Genomic DNA, 20,030 nt, shown 5'->3' with positions numbered 1-20,030 from the left:
CGCGGGGAGAGGGTTGGTGCCGGCGCCGGGGGACTGGTAGGGATGTTGGCGCCAGTGGTGGGTGGCTGGTGGAGGAGATTGGGGGAGGTTTTTTTTTTTTTTTTTTTAAAATAGAATAATAATTACAAATTAAATGGTCAAATCAATAAGATAATGACACGTGTCCCACATGATATGTTAATTAGGTTGCTAACATGTCATAACTTGTTTAAAGCGGATTATAAACCTAACCGACCCGAAACATCGACCCGAACCCGATTATTAACCGATCGGTCTGAACTCAAAAAAATGGTGACCCGAACCCCGATCAGACCCAAGTTAACCCAAGTATTAGAGACCCGAATTCGAACGTGAACCGACCTAGAAATGACCTGACCTGAATATAACCCATAAGTTATTAACCTGAACCGAACCCGACCTGAAGCGAAATTGACCCAAACCCGTTTTAACCCGTCAAAACCTGAATTTAACTCGACCTAAATTCAACCCGACCTGTTCCTAACTCGATCCGAATTTAAACCGACCAACTGACCCAACCCGAAATTTAACCCGATCCGATCTGTTACAAACTCGACCCGAAATCAACTCGACTTATTATTTTATACATCTTTATTATTGTAGATATTGACTAACTAAATAAAGATATATGCTATATATATTGTAATCTACTTGTAAAGTCATAACTTCATAAGGCTAACTACTCTATATTAATATTGAAAGTATTTTGTCTTTACTTGAACCGAAACCGCAAATTATTGACTTGAACCGAACCCGACTTGAATTCAAGAATGATCTAACGACCCGACCTGAATATAACCCGCAAATTATTGACTTGAACCGAACCTGACTTAGACTTGAGAATGACCCGACTTGATTATAACTTGCAAATTATTGACTTGAACCGAACCCGACTTGAACTTGAGAATGACCCTAACCTGTTTTAACCCGTGAAAACCTGAATTAAACCTGACCTATTATTCACTTGACCCGAATGTAACCCAACCTAAACCCGGTAAGATGTATGACTTGATGTGACCCAACTCAAGCATGACCCAACCCGAACCCGACCCGCATAGGTTACAACATTAACTCGAATTGACCCGACATGAGTTGACCTGACCCACATTTACTCGACCCAAATCTGCTCGTGTTACCCGAATTGACAGCTCTAACCATGACCCCTATTACTTAATTAATTGCCTTATATATGATTATGTGGAGTGGCCACATCATGGGGCTAATCAAATATAAGAATTTGTGTTCCCGCATATATGAAAAATTTTACAATCTCTTGGTATATAGTTTTGATTGATTGATTGATAGATTAGGGAGAGCATACATCATGTGCATCAAATTAAAACAATCTTACCCTTATAAGATCACTTTATAAGTGGATTGAGCTAAAAAAGTAGTAAAAAAAAAAAAAAAAAAAAAAAATTGGGATAAGATCACCAACATGTTGTTACCTTAATAAGACAATCTTGCTCAAATGTTTTTTAGTCGTAATAAAAACTGATTGACTCAGTACGTGGGAACTAGCACATTGGGTATAAAAAAATAGTTCAGCCTGGTTTCTCTCACATCAAACACGCGAAACAGCGCCACTCTCGCTTTTCCTCCAACTGATCATTCATTCTGTGTTTTTCTCAGAATGTATGTAATTCTATAATCAATCACCTTCAAAATTAGTAAAATTGCAGGATTCTCAATTCTATCTCCTGAAAAAAATCAATGGAAAAATTGAAAGAAACAATCTTTCAAATAGCTAATTCTAATCCAAATACACCCTCTTTATCTTCTTCCCAAATTGCCCTCATTCAACAACAACTCTTACTTGCTTTCCCTGTTCTTCACACTCCTACTCACCCCACTTATGCTTCTGTAAGTTCTTTTTAATTATTTTCTAATGTTTTTTCTGGGTCTTTTGTAACTTGGATTTTCTATAAGTTTTTTTTGTTTTTTTTTTTGTTTTTTTTTTTAAAATTTTTGTTATTGTTTTTTTCTGGGTTTTTTGTAACCTGGATTTTCTGAGTTTTTAATCATATTTTGCTTTGAACATTTTCATGGTAAATTATTTGGGATTTAATGGTTTCAGAAGAAATAAATTACTTCCAATCACTAATAATTGCATAATCTGCATCTCTCTTTTGAAGGTTTAAGTGTAAAATTTTTTCACCGTTAAATTTCATGAATGCATAAGAAAAAAAAAAGTCATTTGATGTTTTGTTGGTTTCATCTCCATGAAAAGTCTCAAAATATTAAAATTTATTAATTTATTATTCTACAATTAAAGATGTTCATGGTCAAATGAATGTTATAAACTTTTAATAACGGTAAAAAGAAGAAATGGTGCAATTATTAGAGAATGAGCAAGTATAGTTGATGAGAGGTAATAAACAAGGTATTGTTAATAATGACTAGTACGTATACATGACTCATTTAAATGACATTTATAGGTCGATATGAATGTAAAAAGAACACACAAAAGATTTAATTTAAATTTAGTAAAAATAATTTCAGTTCAGTAAAAATAATTTCAGTTCAGCAAAATTAAGGTGAAGAGAACAGGGCCTTATAAATGCTAATCAGTATTAAATAAATAAAATTTTATTCGCGTTAAGAGGGTGACATATTGCAGGATACTGCGTTTTAATAATAAAGTAAAGTATAATACTCTTAGATTTTACAACTTATAACAAGGTTTTTATATTGTTTTTATGTAGATGATACAAACTGCAATAAAGGGGTTGAATGAGAAAGATGGATCAAATGAGGAGTCAATTTCGAAATATATTAAGGCAAATTATGATGGTTTACCATGGGCACATAGTGCATATTTAAGCCATCATTTGAGTAAACTTTGTAACAATGGTGAAATTGTGTGCTATACTTCATCTACTAGTAAATGTTACACTACACCTGCACTGGCCTTATTCAAAGATCATAATTCGAGGAGACAATTTGTTAAGCGAAATTTGCCTAGGGAAAGAAATGAGCCTGTGATAAAGAATGAGGAGGGAAATGCAGGTGGAGAAGAAGTTGTTGAAGTGAGTAATAATCTGATTGGAGTTGAAGAGGATGGTGGGATGTTTGGGAGGAATAGGGTGAATCCGAGGAGGCGGAGTTCATTTGTTGTTGAAGAAGATGATGAAGTTGGAGGAGCTGCAGCTGTCGTAGGACAGCAGAATATGGAAAATATCAGCAGTAGTCAGACAATTATGGATATGCATGATGATACCGCTACCAGTGCTGCTGAACTGATGCTTGTGCCTGATAAGTGTGTGCAGAAGTCATCCTTGACCTTATTTACTTCTGCAGTATCAAATGTTCGAGGTGATGCTGCTGAGCTTGCTGTAAGAGAGTTGGGTTTGAAGGAAAGCGAACTTGTGATAGTTCCTTATGAGGGTAATGCTCCCATGTCACCAGAAAGAATGAATCCTATGATTGTCTGTGGTTTGGCACAGGAACCATCACCGAAAGAAAAGAAGCTTCAGCCAAAAAGGAAATCGAAAGCTAGCCAAGATAAAACAGAAACCTCTTTGGAATCAAATCCATCTTTCCCAGCTTTCTCAAAACAGCAGGATCGTAAGCATCCCCCGAAAAGAAAATTGAAAGCTAGCCAACAAAAAATGGAAGTCTTTATGGATTCAATGCCATCTCAACCAGCTTTAGCTGTGAGTCGAAATCTGCTTGACCATGACCCAGAACGTGAGCTTTTGTCTCACAGAGGTCTTGAGACCAAGGTACAGTTCTGAAGTTTGGAAATTTTGGAATTAACTGAAATCTTATTTGATTAGTCCTTTACTTGATATATTAGTGCAATTTCTCTTATATTATACGTAGTATTTGATTAATTTTGAAAATAAGTTGGTGGTTATGGCTGTGATTCTGTAAATACTTGTTAAATCAATGACTTCTTATTGAAGGCCTGGAAAACTGGAAACGGTAAGAAAAAAGTTTCAATCAAGAAATGCCAGTTATGACTCATGTTAGGATATCTAGACAATGTAGCATATGGAACATGGACAAAAATTTCTTATTATTTTTTCATTCAAAGACTATTAACTACATGATCCTTCAAAGCTTTGCTGTACGCCTTTGGTATATTCGTTAAGATAGTTTAATTGAGACACTTGCTTAACTGATGTTCTCAATAAATTACTTTTCCATATTTCCTAAACTATCTATGTATGCTTTTCGACGTTATCCTGCCACATCTTTGCTGCTCAATCATAATAGTTCAATAGGTACGCTCTCAAACTTCCATATACAGCTTATGCTAGGCTATTTAGACAGTAGACATGTAGCATATGGAACTGAGGAAAAATATATTTTTTGTTTTTACGTTCGAAGACTGTTGACATCATAATCCTGCAATGCTTGCTATATGACTTTGGAGTTTTTGTTAGGATAGTTTGATGGAGACACTTCCTTGTCAAATATGATTGAGTAAAGATACTAAAATGAAGGTAATTGTTCTTTAACCATAAATTACTCATCCTTATATCTTAAACTATCTTCATATGCACGTCGATATTATCCTGCCACATTTTTGCTGCTGAAGTGCTGATTCACAGAATAAGTAGGCTGCTGTACTTCCAAATGTAGGTAATGTAGTTTTACTGAAAAACTTAGCTCTAACAAAAAGAGTGTTGATAATGACAGAGAGGAGAGTAAAATGGGAAATAAAATGTCTGATGATGGAGAAAGGAAGGAGTCCAGGCTATATGGATAAATGTTGTGGAAAACACTGGGTTAATCATGTTGTAAATCATTCTTTTAATTGATTTTATTGACTTCTTGTTGGAATCTTTAGAATTTCACTTTTTTTTTGTTTATTATTTTTATTTTTTATTTAGCATTTTTCCTTTTTAGGGGGATCAGACCCTGTCATGTGTTGGTGTCTACGTCTGCAAGTGTGTGCTATGTTACTTGTACTCTTCATTCCATCTCAATAACCTTTCTCAGACACTTGACCCTTCGGGACTAAGGCTTTGTTGTTGTTGTTGTTCAGAAAAATGGTTAGTCCAGCACTCCAGCCTCCCGCTAAAATTTGGATACTAATCCATGTCTAATGTTATAGCTGATTCCAAGTAATATGGTTTGTATTTTTGTGTTTGTGTACTTCACACATTCACGTGCATGACTGGATTTGGTCTAGATTCTTGACTCACAATCACAGTTTGGTTTCCAATTGCTTGCCTTTGATATATGTGTTTTTTTTTTTTTTTTTTGGAAAAATACCTTTGTTATACTTGTATATGATTTATATCCTGGTGTTGATAAGATAGGCATGTGGGATGGAGAGTGAGACAGGGCCACCATGGATGATGCCTATGTTGAAGGGGCAGTACTTCGTCTCTTGCTCACTGCATGCACATTCAAAAAGGAATGAATGCAACATGTTCTGTTTAGATTGCATGGGAGATGCCTTTTGTCTCAATTGTTTGTCCCTCCACAATCAGGATCATCGTATCATTCAGGTACTCAAATCATTAATACTCATATCATATCCTTTACAGGATATTAATAAATAATAATCTGGTGTTGACTAACATACTTAACTTCTAATTTGATACCCTTGTCTTAAATGATCAGATTATTTGTATTTTGGATCACTCTAAATGGCTAATAATGGTGATAATGTGGGTGATGCAGGTAAGAAAATCATCCTACCACAATGTGGTAAAAGTGAATGAGATACAAAGGTACCTAGACATATCAGGCATTCAAACATACATAATTAACAGTGCAAAGATTGTGTTCCTCAATGCCCGCCCTCAGTCAGCTGCAGGCAAGGGTTCCCACATCTGTGAAATTTGCTGCCGCAGCCTCCTTGATTCCTCTAGATTTTGTTCTCTTGGTTGCAAGGTATGTGCAAAATTCGGTGTGTTTCCTAGCTTCTTCTTGATTTGCTTTTTTTTTTTTTTTTTTTTTTTTTTTTTTTTTTTTTAAATTTTCAAATATATCTTTGAATAGTCCTCAATACCCACTTAAGTATAAATCTATACTCATAATCACCCACTTGATTAGGTAATGCTAACCTAGTATTTATATTATTTTATATATTTTTTGTTGGCTATGTTATAATATCTTTTAGACATGGATCATTTCATAATTGAATATTAAAATTTGCCTTAGGGTAATTCTCATTTCATAATTGTCAAGGTAATACATAGAACTTGGCTCATGTCATTGCCAAAAGAAGGGTTGTACATATGGAAAACAAGGTGAGAATTTGAGCGAGGGTTATACAATCTATATGGGATGGTTATGTTCAGGATAAGAATAATTCTGAAACGGGTCATGAGTGACTGAGTGTTATGAACATGATTTACTTTTTTAATGAGAAATTGTTCTGCAACTTTTATGTTTCATGCTAGAATTTCTCTCATGTAAAACATTTCGTTGAGGTCTAGCTCATTTGAGAGGACTTTAGTTGATAATAAAATTAAGTGTGGATTAACAACTTTAGAAAGTTTATTGCACACCATGGGTTTTGGCATGCTGTAAGTGTACGGTGCTCATTTGAAGATGCTCAAAAAATTGTCTTTGGAATGAATTCAAGCATACATGAATTTTATATACACTCTACGTCCAAACACATTATGATAGTCTAGTAAAGGAAAGAATCGGTATGTATGTTAAGAAATATTGAAGGATCGGAAAGTTAAGTCTGATATATAAACCATATACAAAGCGGAGAACATGTTTTGCCACATCCCAAATAAAAATAAAAAAATAAAAAGATGTATATTTCTACGTCTGAATGTTTCCTTTTTCCTTTCAATTTACTTTCCTCTTAACTAATTTGCGATGCTTATTTTCTAGCATTTTGCAACACTGATGGATTCTGAAAAGTTCAAGGAAAGTGAAGAAGCCTGTACATCATCATCTATGCTCTTAGATGTTCCCATTGAACAGTTGGAGAAACAGAAGAATTTGGACCCTTTGCACCCAAATGGCCTTGAAGAGCTTATGCCAGTGGAGGATGACGAAGATTTGCCTCTTCGAACAGTGTTAAAGAAGTGTGGCAAGCGAAAAAAGGATGCAGTGCAAAAACCAACGGCAAAGTCTCCTTTACTGACAGAGATATCTTCTGAACCAGAAACTAATATGATTGTCGAAGAACAGGCCTCCATGCTTCGCCAATTTGACAAGATCAAAAGCCATGAAGAGCATGAAGTGCCAAATCTGACAGTAAATACTCCTTCAGGGATAGATGCTTCATCTGAACCAGTTACCAATCTGACTGTTGAAGAGACAACCTCCATGCTTTGCCAAATTAATATCAAAAGTCAGGAGGAAATTGATAGGCAAACAGTTCATCTAGAGGTTGAGCCATCATTAATACTTGCAACTGGACATGTGACGTCAGACAATCTACAAAGTGAGCAAAATAAACACCAAGACCAGCCAATCACCGAGGCACCTTTATCAGATCAGTCCTTGCAGAATCCCGAGCATGAAATAGAAGGTCAAGGACAAAATGAAAATAATGTCCAACTTCAGGATCTAGAAGCACCTGCAGTCACATTTGAAGAAGAAAATATCCCCATAATCTTTGATAACTGTGAGCAGGACATGAATCAATTGATGAGGGAGTTCGAAGGAAGACCACAAAAACAATTAGAAATTAGCAAGGAAGATAAAATAACCTCAACAAATGAGCATCTTCAGCAGCAGGAAAATCCTTCCGAGGAACTGGAGCAGGAAAAGCAGCAGCAGAAAAGAGATGGCCGAGGGAGGCCTAAGAAAGAAAAAGGAGACAATGGAGTGGTTGATTCATTGAATTTACAACCTCAGCAGCTAAGCAAACGGATGAAGAAAGGTGGCCAAGGAAGGCCAAGGAAACAATTGGAATCAACTAAAGAAGATGCAATAGCTGTGTCGAATTCGCTTCTTTGGCAACAAGAAGGGTTCTCTGAGACAGCAACTGATCAGCGTTCTCAGCTGCAAATCAACCAGAAGAAGAGAGGCCGGGGAAGGCCACGAAAGCAAACAGAAGCAACCAAGGAAGACAAACTGGACTCTTTCAACTTGTTTCCCAATTCACAAGAAGAGTCCTGTGAATTCAAAAATATTCCGAATTCTTTGCAGAAAATTAAACTTATAGAAATGGATGGCTCAGGAAAGCCACTTCAGATAGAAGGAACCAGCGAAGATGCAGTAGGTTCTTCAAATTTGCATATCCATCAACAAGAAGGGTTGTCTGAAATAGCAACTAATCAGCAATCTCAACAGCAAATTAAACAACTGAAAAAGGGTGGCCGAGGAAGGCCAAGGAAACAAATAGAAACAACCAAGGAAGTTGGTGCAGATTCATCAAATTTGCCTCTTCAGCAACAAGCCGGGTCCTCTGCACCAGAACAACACCAGATTTCTCTGCTGGAAGTTGGAATCCACAAAAAGAATGGTCGTGGAAGGCCACGAAAACAAAAAGAAGGAACCAATAAAGATCCAGCAGCTTCAATAAATTTGCATCTTCAAGAAAACAGCCAGCTTTATAAGGATGGCCAAGGAAGACCAATGGTACAAGATTTAGCAGACTCATTAAATCTGCCTCATAAGCTGGAGGAAGAGCTATCAGATAAAGAAAAGGAAGTGGGTGATTGTCTTGATGCCGAAACTGAGAAACTACTAAGTGAATTTCATGAGACAGCTGAAACAGGACAAGCATTGTCACCCATAGATGTTAATACTCATCAAAGCCCGAAGAGGGATAACTTGGAGGGCGAAGGTCAGCTTCCTGAAGCAAGTGCACTGACTACCCCCTCAAATAATCAGCCTGATCATCAGTCAGAAGATCAACACTGCCTGGACAATAAGGAGATACAAGGAAATTTTGATGGCCTAGCACAGCCTCCTAAAGAAAAGCCATCAAAGATTACAGCAATACAGGTTCCCCTGTCCTCAAAAGATCAGCTGCGCTCCAGGGTAAAGCGCCAATGTCAAGATAGCACTTGAAGTAGACTTGGTAAAATTCTTTCTTAAGCATCTTTAGTAGAATAAATTAGCATAGCTGTTATTAGGTGTTAAGTCTATTATTCATTTCTTTTTTAGTGCTTAAGTTTACTGCAATGAGAACAAGAGTAATTTATAAGTTTTGTTCGTGGAAGCCGGGAGAGATATAATGTAATTTTCTTGCTGAACAATACAAATACACAATAAATTATTGTGCGACCATCCTTTCGTTTCACCATAACATGTAAATAGCAAGTTAATTCGAATGTGCACATACTAGAGTAAAACAAGAGTCAAGACCATATAGCTGGAATAATACTATGGTAGCTGCATATCTTATCTCAAAACACAAATAAATCATACTGCAAGTTATACTAAATACAGTGTATGTGCAGTACTTATTTTACCCATATTAGAGAAACCAGATTGCTTCGATATGGAATACTAGTTTTGACTTTAGGAATGTTTTGCTAAGATTAACCACTACATAAAAAGCTGTAAAATCACACCATAAACCAGCTTAGGCTGTGCCTTTTACTGTTGCACACTCTTGCAGTCTTGCTAAATGCTTTGAATTTAGATAAGCTAGTTCAATTAACAAAAGTAAAATTGCATGAACAATGCTTACAAAAATTGAACAGCATAAAACTACCAAATGAAAAGAGGGAGGGATCATCTATTTAACTCTCTTAAACCTCCCCAATTAATTAGTTAGTAAGGAAAAATTACATGTTTATGTACAAACAAAAATCCACTGGTTCAGTTTTGGCAATCGATCATTCTTCGATTACCAAGCTTCCATTGAGGCGGCCATAACCTGTTGAGAGTCGAGACTTCATTCCAGAGTTAGGACTGCATCTTAATTATTTGGCTTGCATCCACATGTGCAATGATCTAGGTCTTCATTCAGTTTCTAAAAAAAAAACAAATGCTTGAGTTTAGACCATGGAAATACTGGCAATTCAAGACAAGTATAACTGAACTAAGAAGTGTTTTGGAAAAGTCGTCACTTGTTCAATATATATGTGTGTGATCTAGAGAGTTTACCTCAATCTGGCCTTGAAGTCCTTTGATGTGCTGCACTGCTAAGTCTAGCATGTCTGAATAGCTTGTTTGCTGCAAACAGACAGAACAACCCAAATGGAAATTAATCATTAATCGCCATTATTGATATCCCAGTCCCAAAATATTATGTTATGTATTATTTTAGTTCGTCCCAATATAATATACCACGTACTTTACCCTTGATCACCATGAAAACTAAGAAATATTTCGTATTTTGTCAATCCAAAGTGAAACATGGGGTAGATAATTTTCTATGGTTCTATGAGTTTGAGAAGAAAATATCATAGTATTAGAGCTAATAATACGAGTAGTACACAAAAAATTATGGTATTTTAACTAAACTACTCCACAACAAATACTCCACAAAGCCACATAAAATGAGTTGTTTTAGGTTTTTTAAGATAGGAGAGTTAATAATTCGGTTTTTCTAAAGTGTGCAAGACTAGTTGTTAAGCTTTAAATATGTTGTATTTTTGGCAGCTTCATCACCAAAGTCAAAGAAATGGCCTATACGAAAAAAGAGTTAAATAGAAAATGGTGAACCCAAAGGGGAACCGAGCTAGTTACTCAATAAATTTTTTTTTTTTTTTTTTTTTTTGACGGGATACTCATTAATTTCTTTACTTCTGCTATGTTATGTACAGAAAGATTATTTCCTTATGTATTAGTGTACCAATGTATCATAAATCGTTGCTTAAACATAGAATATGAGTTAGGTTAACACATTCAATAGAAAAACATATGGTATTTTTCCAAATCACAAAGAGTTGAAGCTTGAAATAGAAAAATTACCTTGTCCATATTGGGAACAAGCTCTTGTAACTTCTTTAATTTCCCACTTATCCTAGTTCTTCTTTCCTGCAGCACGAACATTATAACAAGAATGTAAGTAAAGATAAAATCTAACAATACCATATACACGAAATTACGAAAAGCATGAAAGCATACGGAGTATTAAAGAATCAATCGGATTGGAGGTGATTACATTCTAAGTAATGCAAATTTATAGTTTCTGTTTAGGTTGAAGTTTGAGAGTAATGTTTCATTATCATCAACAGTCATAAGATCATCAATTACTAAAATTGTACTTCATAAATGAATTTATTGCCAAATTTATTCCATCTCTACTTAGTATGCTGAAGTAATTAACATTCAACTAGAAATGAAATGAAGCATATTTGTACTGACCCTTTCAGCAATGCTTCTAGGGTGAGTTGCAAATCCACGCTTAGCACGAATTTTACAAGGGACCGAGTTTTCAGGTACTTGCATCAGCCTCTCCATCGTTGCCATCTCTAACGCCATTGCTTGCTATAAAAATGGAAATATAAACAATTGTGAACATAGATATACAGCAGTTTTAAGACAACATTCAATTTTTCAATATAATGAAGAGATTTGGATTCTTTGGAATTCCATAGAGTTTCATAACATGGTTATTGATAGAGTATAAAACATAATCCTTGGTTGAGTTGGTCAGGAATATGTTTTATACTCTATCAGTTATTTTCTTTGATCTTTTCTAATGGTTGACAAAATATACATGTTCGTGCACAACACATATCTACGAAACTCCATAGACTATGCATGAATGTAAAGTGTATACATCTTGCTCTAATGATCTTATTAAACCTACAATAAGAAAAATGAAGTTACCTGGGAATCAATGGCTCCTAAACCATTAAGGATATCATCATTGATAATTTTTCCTCGTTTGTTCGATGATGTCGAAATAACAAAGTTGTTTTCATTGCTGTCATCCCAAGCAGTCAATGAAAATCCAGAGGGTGACCGAGATTGTGAAGCAACTGATCTCTTACGCTCATGTTCATCATGGCCATGGGAGCTCATGCCTTCGAGAACACTCTCATTCACCTCTGAAATTTGAGAGAGAGAATGATGATCTTTTCTTGTGAAGCTCAATTGAGAGCCTAACCTTGATAGCATGTGTTGATCATGACCTATTGATGAACTCCCAGCTAGTCCATTATTGTAGTTCACATCAAATCCTTTTGGAACAGAATATCCTACATAGGTAAATATTTTCAAAGCTGGTTAATATTTTTTTTTCTTCCACTAATTCTTAACACAAAAATATTGAACAATTCATCATGGATATACATGGTACATGCATACAATAATATAAACTTAGCATAGTACAAAGACCAATTCAACACCTCCAACCTCATGGTTGAAATTTAAACCTCAGGGATCAATAATTTGGAGGGAACCTCCTCGGGCTCCCCCACCCTCCCCCGCCCCCCCCCCCCCCCAACTTTCATATTATTGAGTCCAATAACCTAGCCTGCTATGGGTTTCGGCTCAATAGGGTCTTTCAACGTAATTAAAGAAAAAGAGAGATTAATAGAACTATATATGAATTTATTCAATTCAAAATCTTTATACTATATACTTTCTCCATTTCTTTTTAGTTGGCACGTTTCTTTAATCACGTTTATCAATACACTTATTCAATCATTAATATCTTTAATTACCGATATACAAAAATTATGAAAAATTGATATTTTGAAAGTATATAACGTGACGAATCTAACAAGATCTCACATGACTATATTTTCTATTACGTATGAAACACAAAACACGGTCAAAGGGAGGTGTGTGAATAATGCGAAAGTCAAACGTGTCAACTAAATAAAAACAGAGGTATTATATAATAAAAAGCGTTTCAAACAAGTTTACATGCAAAGTGACACTCTCCCTCATATGTTTTGCATTTCATGTGTTTTAACTTATAATAATAATAATAATAATAATAATAATAATAGAAAAAAAAAATTATTCAATTTTCATACAAATTTATTAAACATGTTATCTTCAATTCTAACACTATATGCTTTACGCCTTTACCACTCAAGCCACATCTTATTTTATGTTCTCTTTTGAAAACAAAATGTGAAATAACAAATTTAATCACAATAATGTTGAGTCATAAATGTATATTAAAGGTTAACTCCATGTAATGACCCGAAAACATCCTATGAGATTCAAACACTAAACCTCATGGATATAAGATAACAAATATTCCGGCTTAGCCAATAGTAATTTATATCCTATATATAAATAAATATATTCATAACTAAGCACAAAAAAGGATAAAAGAATGTAGAAGAAATGAAACACGTGGCATCAAGGTCCAATTTAATTATAGTAAATTTATTAGTTAATAGGTCTCGGTGTTACATGGAGTTGTTACTTTTTATTTGAAATTTATTTCTATTTTTTTAAATGATATTCAGGTTTAATCATGCATATACTATATCCGTTATATATTATGTGTAATATTTGGGTATTATTTGTGAAATATAAAATATTTAAAAATTACACATAATATATATCAGAGGTAGTACCTCAAGTTTCATTATAATTGCATATGATTTTCAATAATATGTGTTAAAAAGGGAGGTCTATATGCAATCTTAGAATAATGAAAAACCAATTAACTAAAATAAAAAATTCAAGTCCTATATTTATTCTAAGGATATCCATAATATTATTAAAACTCAATGGGGTAACATGCATGGTATTTGCCATGTGTCATCCTTTTCTTAATGTATTTGGCGGCACACAAGCAATGACATGTCAAAACCTATTCATCTATACTAAGGGCATGTTCACGTTTACTAAACTAAGCTGAACCTGAACTGATTGGAGCTCAACTGAACTGAAAACTGAATAGAGCTAAAATGAATATTTTATGAGAGAAGGAAATTAGGAGCTAAACTAAATTGAAATGAACTGAGCTGAGCTCAACTGATTGGAGTTGAACTGTACTGAAATTAAGCTGAAATGAACATGCCCTAAATACCAAAATTCAAAGCAAATTTATGATTGAGTTATAAATTGAACCACTAAACTTAAGACGAAATTGCCGTCAAATTATCAATGCCTTTTAATATTTATTGTTCTTAATATAATGATTTAAACTTACCTCTGAAAAAAAAATTAATGATTTAAACTACGCGTTGTAACTTTCAATTCTATAACCGTAACACTTCTTATTTTGCAACTTTGTATTGACTACTCAATAAATTATTGTTTTACTCTGTATTATTTTTTATTCAATTAATAAGCAAACCTAAATTCATTTTTAACTTCAATTTCAATTCACTGTTGAAATTTTGTAACCGTTGATGTGCATCTAATATTCCCACCACAATTTTTTTAGTTTCCTCCCTTTAATGTCTAATCAAATTGACAAATAAATCATTCATTATTCAATTTTTTAAAAAATAAAATACAAATAATGACCCGGGACATCGTTCGGGCCAAAATTTTATTATTAATAAAATTCCACAACAATCAAGGTAGATTAATATGGATTGTTCCAAACTTAATAATGGTTTGTAGGTAATCAATTTATTTTGAAAGGAAAGTTAGAAGCAGAATATTTAAGTTACAAGATAATAATTGAAATAAATGATTCAAACATCAATACTTAAAAAGTTAAAATATGATTTTTGTATCTCATTAAAAAATGAACGTTTTTATCTATTTTTTTTTATTCGAATTAAAAAAATGAACATGTAATAGACACTTTTTACATGACTAGGAAAGCTAACACTTGAGCCAACCATATCCAGCGATCCTTTAGCTTTTAGTTGTTGACACTTAACATTAACATTAGTGAGAGCAAATATGTAAACAAATGTTTTTCGGGGTATAACTGTTCACACATTATTCATAATAGTTACAAAAAAATGGCAATGAACATCAATGAGGGCATATTAAAAATAAATAATTTAAGGTATAGAAATGTCCTTGCACTATTTATAGAGTTTGCTTGAATTTTTTTAAGGTAGAGAAGTGATATTTATAGCTTGGTGGTAGAGCCTTTTTTTTTTTTTTTTTGAACTTGTTGTGTAAGTTTTAATTCTTTTTTATTTAAATTTTTTTTACTGCCAATATACTGAATTCTTTTGGTTTTATTTATTTATTTATTTATTATTATTATTTTTTTACATTTTTCATATATAAGTAATAGCAGTAGCGCTATATGCACGCATTGCGTGCGTTGGTGCAGTAAAGACAACGTTTTTCGCAAAATTGCTACTATGGTTTTGATGTTTTTTTTACACATGCAATTGCTTTTACACCTCCAACGTCTTGTTTAATGCCTTTCAAACTTGTATTTGAAGTTTAAAAAGCCTATAAATTATTTGTATGTAGTCTAATTTTTTGAGGTCTTGTTTTATATCTATAAAAATTCTTGATTGCATAAAGGTTAATATTCTTTTATTGCAACTATTAAATATTTTATATTAAACAAATAATAGCAATTTGCAATGAAATGGAGATAAGAAATAAAAAGAAAAGATAATTGACCAACTCTTTATTTAAACGTTTACTTCCTTAACTAAAACTATAAAAACAATTAAACAAACCATATATTATGGGAAGGAGGGAATTAGACATCAACACGATTCAAACTATATCTCACATAACTACCATTTTTTTTTTTTTTTGACAGAACACATAACTATGTTTCACACTTAATACATTAATCGACAGAGTATTGACTTTTTGAAATCTATAAAGATTATATAAATTTACCATAAAATGATGAGTATTAATTTTTTGTTTGTACAGAATAATGATGAGTATAAATAAAAACCTTATTTTGTACAATGAAGTTATAACCTGTATAAATACAGTTGGGTTCACCTCTTTCTTCAAAAAATGCATTATTGCATCGATTTATAATTCTAATTTAACTACATAGCAACTAGATACAAACAAGCAGATAAACACCATTGCATATGTACGTATTAGCATGGCTCTCCAATAATTAATTTTGAAATTGTGTTCAACAATAGCATTAACAGCCATAATAACAGGATTCCATATTAATAATTTTATTTAAGTTGAAGAAATAAAACGAGAATCATCTTATGATTAACTGATTCAAAATTGAAGGATTTTTAAATCCCCCTTTAAGGTTTACCATTTCTATATTTAAAGCCTTTTTTTTTTTTTAAAGGATTTTAGCAACAAATCCATGGAAAAAAATACAGTATTTCTTTTTGTAATTTAACATGCATATGGCAATTGGCAATTGGCAATTGGGCATACATTTAATAAGCTGATGACATCAAATCAAAATTTAGCACCAAATAAACGACTCGAAATTTGTGGAAATTTCTTAAAAATAAAAGTCTAGTTATAGAAAAAAGGAAAACTTCCTTAGTCAAGATTTTGAATACACAAGAAAATTCACGTTCTCTACAACTAGTATAGTATAGTAGCCTATTAGGTAAATATCCGTTTAATGACTAGTTAAATGAGTGCTAAACAAATAAAAAAACAGTTATTCTATGTTAGTTTTTGATGTAATCAAGTCATCTCGATTTAAAAGAATATACCCTGTAATTTAGTTGTCACATTAGTAGTTTTTTGAGAAATATAAAAGGGTACGGTGATAATATTATTGCTATAGGTAGCCCTTAGGATTAAGAATAAGCATTATATATTTTTTCTTGTTTGGTATTAATTCATAATTAGGCCCTATTCACTTTGTCTTACAAAATTATTAATATTAAGTAAAAATAATTTCAGTTCAGTAAAAATAAGTTTAGTTTAGTAAAATTAATTTCAGTTCAGTAAAAAATAATTTCAGTTCATTAAACATAACTTCAGTTCAGTAAAATTTAGTTTTTTAAAAGAAGAATTATAATAGAAAATCAGCGAAAATAATTTTAGTTCAACAAAAATAATTTAAGTCCAATAAAAATAATTTAAGTTTAGAAAAAATAATTTCAGTCAGTAAAAATAATTTCAGTTCAGTAAAATTAAGGTGAAGAGAACAGGGCCTTACAAGAAAAAACACGCACAAATTAATGTAATTAATATTATTTTTCCTTAGTTTTTTCCGCTTTTAGCTCTTTATATGTAACCCTAAGGGCTATATATAGCTATTTTTAGTATAAAATACTACAACAATATTGAGTTTACCATAATTCAATTCCTAGATAAAACATTTGAACATTTTATGTTTCTTTACAAAATATATTGTAACATGCACAATTGTATTCATAACAAGTAGGCAAGTAGCCAAGTAGGGCATAAAATGAGAGAGATCTACAATATTGGTACATAATATTTTATTTTTATCACAAAAATGTTCCACCAAAAAAATGTAAAATCGTCACTTAAATGTAAATTTTAAGAAGATAAACTTGGAATGAATTTCCCAAGCATATCTAGTAAGTCAAATAAAATTCCAATTGTCTCTAGTTACATTGTAAAGCTTTTCTGAAATTTCTCAACCTAGTAATTTCCAATATTATATTAAAATTGCACATGACATAAAAACATTAAATTTGTTATCCAACTTGCTCATAAAATATCAACCCAAAAAGTTGTAAAAGAAAGATTCAAAACAAAAAGGTGCAACTTGATCATTATTTTACAAACATAAAACAAAAAAATAAATAAAAAACCAAAATAAGAAGAGAAAAAAAAAAGTACCAATATCAGAAGCAAGATGACTAAGGAACCCCGCCGGAGAGCTACTATGTCGAATCAAATTCGAGGACGACGTCGTCTTGGACGTAGAATCCATCCCATTATTATTACTATTACTATTATTATTACTATTATTCGACGATGACTTGGTCAAACCGTACGGACCTTGATGTAGCAAGGTCAGAGTGTCTCTTGACGAGTTTGTCGGATTAAGTTTTGTTTGATTGGATTCGAAGAAGTGGTGTTGGTGTATTTGGTGGCTGTGGCTGTGGTTGTGGTGGTGGTTGCCGACGATTGAGTCGACAGTGTTGGAGAGGAGGCTACTAGGGGCCGAGTCGTAGCGCATGAGATTAGGATTGTTGTTTGATTGAGTGTTGGAGGATGATTGTTGTTGTTGAGAGGAGGAAGAAGAGGAGTACATTGGTGTTGTTGGTGTAAGACAATTCAACTTAAGAAGAAAGAGAGAGAGAAAAAGAGAAAAGAGAGAGAAAACAATGGGCAAAGGATGAGAGTGGGAGAAAACAAAAAAGCGGTATCGTTTGATTTATTTAAACAGTACGGTTCGAGACTTGAGAGCGCAAGTCAATTTCTTTTTTTGTTTGTTTTTAATTGATGAAATTATTAATTAAATTATGATCAAATTGGATGTCTTTAGATTGGAATTAATGTGGTTATTTTTATCAACTACTTGGTATTAATTTTTTGGAAATTTTGACAATTACCACCTTCTGTTATGTCCGTTTTAGCAATTACCACCTTCTATTTTTTTTTTTTTGAAAATTACCACCTTCTACTTTCAAAAAATCAAAAGTTACCACCTTTTTGCCTCCCAACTACTACATGACGACATTTTGGGATCATTCTTTCCCATTCCTCCCTATTTCCCTCACATATCTCATTCCTAACTCAATTCTCATCCCCCCTTTCACTTTTTTCCCCCCAAACAATAAAAAACGCTTCATTTCACTCCTCCAAATCAAAATTGACGAACAATTATTGGTGGTTTGGGGGAAAAAAAGTGAAAGGGGAGATGAGAATTCAAATAGGAATGAGAAATGTGAGGGAAATAGGGAGAAAAAGAAAAGAATGGGCCCAAAATGACGTCACGTGGTAGTTGGGGGGCAAGAAGGTGGTAATTTTTGATGTTTTTGAAAATAGAAGGTGGTAATTTTCAAATAAAAAAATAGAAGGTGGTAATTGTTAAAATGGACATAACATAAGGTGGTAATTGTCAAAATTTCCTAATTTTTTTAGAAAATTTGTTACGGAGAAGAAGTGTAAAAGATTAATTGGAGCCGGAATAACACTAAATGGTGTGATGCAAAATTAGATTTTATTTGCATGGGTACAATTATTTAGCATAGTTAAATTCAAAATGACCCAATTCAACGATATCATCACAATCAGCCTACCCCAACCGATAAGATGATAATCATAAGTCACACCTCTACTACGGAATAGAGGTTGAATTTGGGAATTAGGGTTTGATTTTCCGGCAATTGATCGAAAAATTGGTGGTTTTGGGTAGGTGGCTGGGAAATTTTGGTTTATTGGAGGTTTTTGGGGTGGGGGTGACTGTGTGGGTGGTGTTTGGGGTCAGGGCGGGCAACGTGGGTGGTTTTAGGGGTCGGCGGTGGGTCAGATGGGGTGCTAAAGGGCCGGCCTGCTGATTTTTGGTGGTTAAGGTGGTGGCCGGCCATTTTCCGGCGAGATAAGGTGGGGCTAGGGTTTGGCAATGGTGGGGGTGGCTAGGAAAATTTTAGGGTTTTTTTTTTAATTTTTTGTTTTTTTAAAAAAAAATTTATGAATTAAGATAAATTGACCAATTATATCATGACATGTGTCATGATTAACCCCTAATGACTAACGAAGTTAACGGCCGTTGGTCATAATGGCACTTGGTGAATTTTTAAAAAACTGGGTGGCATTTGGTGAATTCTGAAAAGTCCGATGGCATTTGGTGAATTTTTAAATTACTTTGTGGCATTTTGTGAAATAGCCGTTAAAAGTAAGGGTTGTTAATAGATAGAAATAATAATTAAATTAAAACGTTAAGGGGGGACAATGTGAGGAGAGAGATTCAATAAAAAAAATATATGTCAAAAAACAAGACACAAATTCTTGATTTGATTAAGGGTCTGTTCACATTTACTGAACTGAGCTGAACTGAACTGATTAGAGCTGAACTGAACTGAACTGAACTGAATTGAGCTGAAATGAATATTTTTTTGAGAGAAGGAAATTAAGAGCTGAACTGAACTGAACTGAACTAAACTGAACTGATTGGAGCTGAATTGAACTGAACTGAAATGAACTGATTGGAGCTAAACTGAATTGAACTGAACTTAAATTAAGTAAAAATGAACAGGCCCTAAGGCAGACTTTCATTAATATATTGTGAGACAGGTTAAAGTTACTCAAAAATTATTTAAACTTATCACAAGAGTTATCATTTTCTTATCATAAATTTTACCCTTAAAAAGAACTTATGATATATTAGATTAATCATATTAGCATTC

General features: G+C 33.3%; 2 protein-coding genes across 2 annotated transcripts; one reads left to right on the top strand and one right to left on the bottom strand.

The window, feature by feature from the left end:
* The first annotated feature begins 1,602 nt into the window (after window positions 1-1,602).
* LOC145608786 (uncharacterized) lies at window positions 1,603-9,186 on the top strand. The gene is made up of 5 exons (XM_081664385.1): window positions 1,603-1,881; window positions 2,724-3,743; window positions 5,292-5,483; window positions 5,659-5,871; window positions 6,832-9,186. The coding sequence occupies exons 1-5, from the start codon at window positions 1,732-1,734 to the stop codon at window positions 8,965-8,967; spliced, it is 3,711 nt and encodes a 1,236-aa protein (XP_081520511.1). The 5' UTR covers window positions 1,603-1,731; the 3' UTR covers window positions 8,968-9,186.
* Window positions 9,187-9,467: 281 nt separating this feature from the next.
* LOC145608150 (transcription factor bHLH129-like) lies at window positions 9,468-18,009 on the bottom strand. The gene is made up of 6 exons (XM_081663761.1): window positions 17,515-18,009; window positions 11,686-12,056; window positions 11,218-11,340; window positions 10,822-10,887; window positions 10,012-10,080; window positions 9,468-9,877 (listed from the first exon to the last, which is right to left on the bottom strand). The coding sequence occupies exons 1-6, from the start codon at window positions 17,930-17,932 to the stop codon at window positions 9,824-9,826; spliced, it is 1,101 nt and encodes a 366-aa protein (XP_081519887.1). The 5' UTR covers window positions 17,933-18,009; the 3' UTR covers window positions 9,468-9,823.
* Window positions 18,010-20,030: the final 2,021 nt, after the last annotated feature.

The sequence above is a fragment of the Chenopodium album genome, chromosome 23 (assembly GCF_948465745.1).
Source record: "Chenopodium album chromosome 23, dcCheAlbu1.1, whole genome shotgun sequence".
NCBI lineage: Eukaryota > Viridiplantae > Streptophyta > Magnoliopsida > Caryophyllales > Amaranthaceae > Chenopodium > Chenopodium album.
This window is presented reverse-complemented; position numbering and strand designations above follow the sequence as displayed.

Bases quoted from the DNA above. Each gene is read 5' to 3' on its own strand.
- LOC145608786 (XM_081664385.1), top strand. From the start codon at position 1,732: ATGGAAAAATTGAAAGAAACAATCTTTCAAATAGCTAATTCTAATCCA. The intron at 1,882-2,723 runs GTAAGTTCTTTT...GTTTTTATGTAG, and splicing joins CTCACCCCACTTATGCTTCT to ATGATACAAACTGCAATAAA. The intron at 5,872-6,831 runs GTATGTGCAAAA...CTTATTTTCTAG, and splicing joins TTTGTTCTCTTGGTTGCAAG to CATTTTGCAACACTGATGGA.
- LOC145608150 (XM_081663761.1), bottom strand. From the start codon at position 17,932: ATGTACTCCTCTTCTTCCTCCTCTCAACAACAACAATCATCCTCCAAC. The intron at 10,888-11,217 runs GTCAGTACAAAT...TTCGTGCTGCAG, and splicing joins CTAGAAGCATTGCTGAAAGG to GAAAGAAGAACTAGGATAAG. The intron at 9,878-10,011 runs GTAAACTCTCTA...TTTTTTTTTTAG, and splicing joins GACTTCAAGGCCAGATTGAG to AAACTGAATGAAGACCTAGA.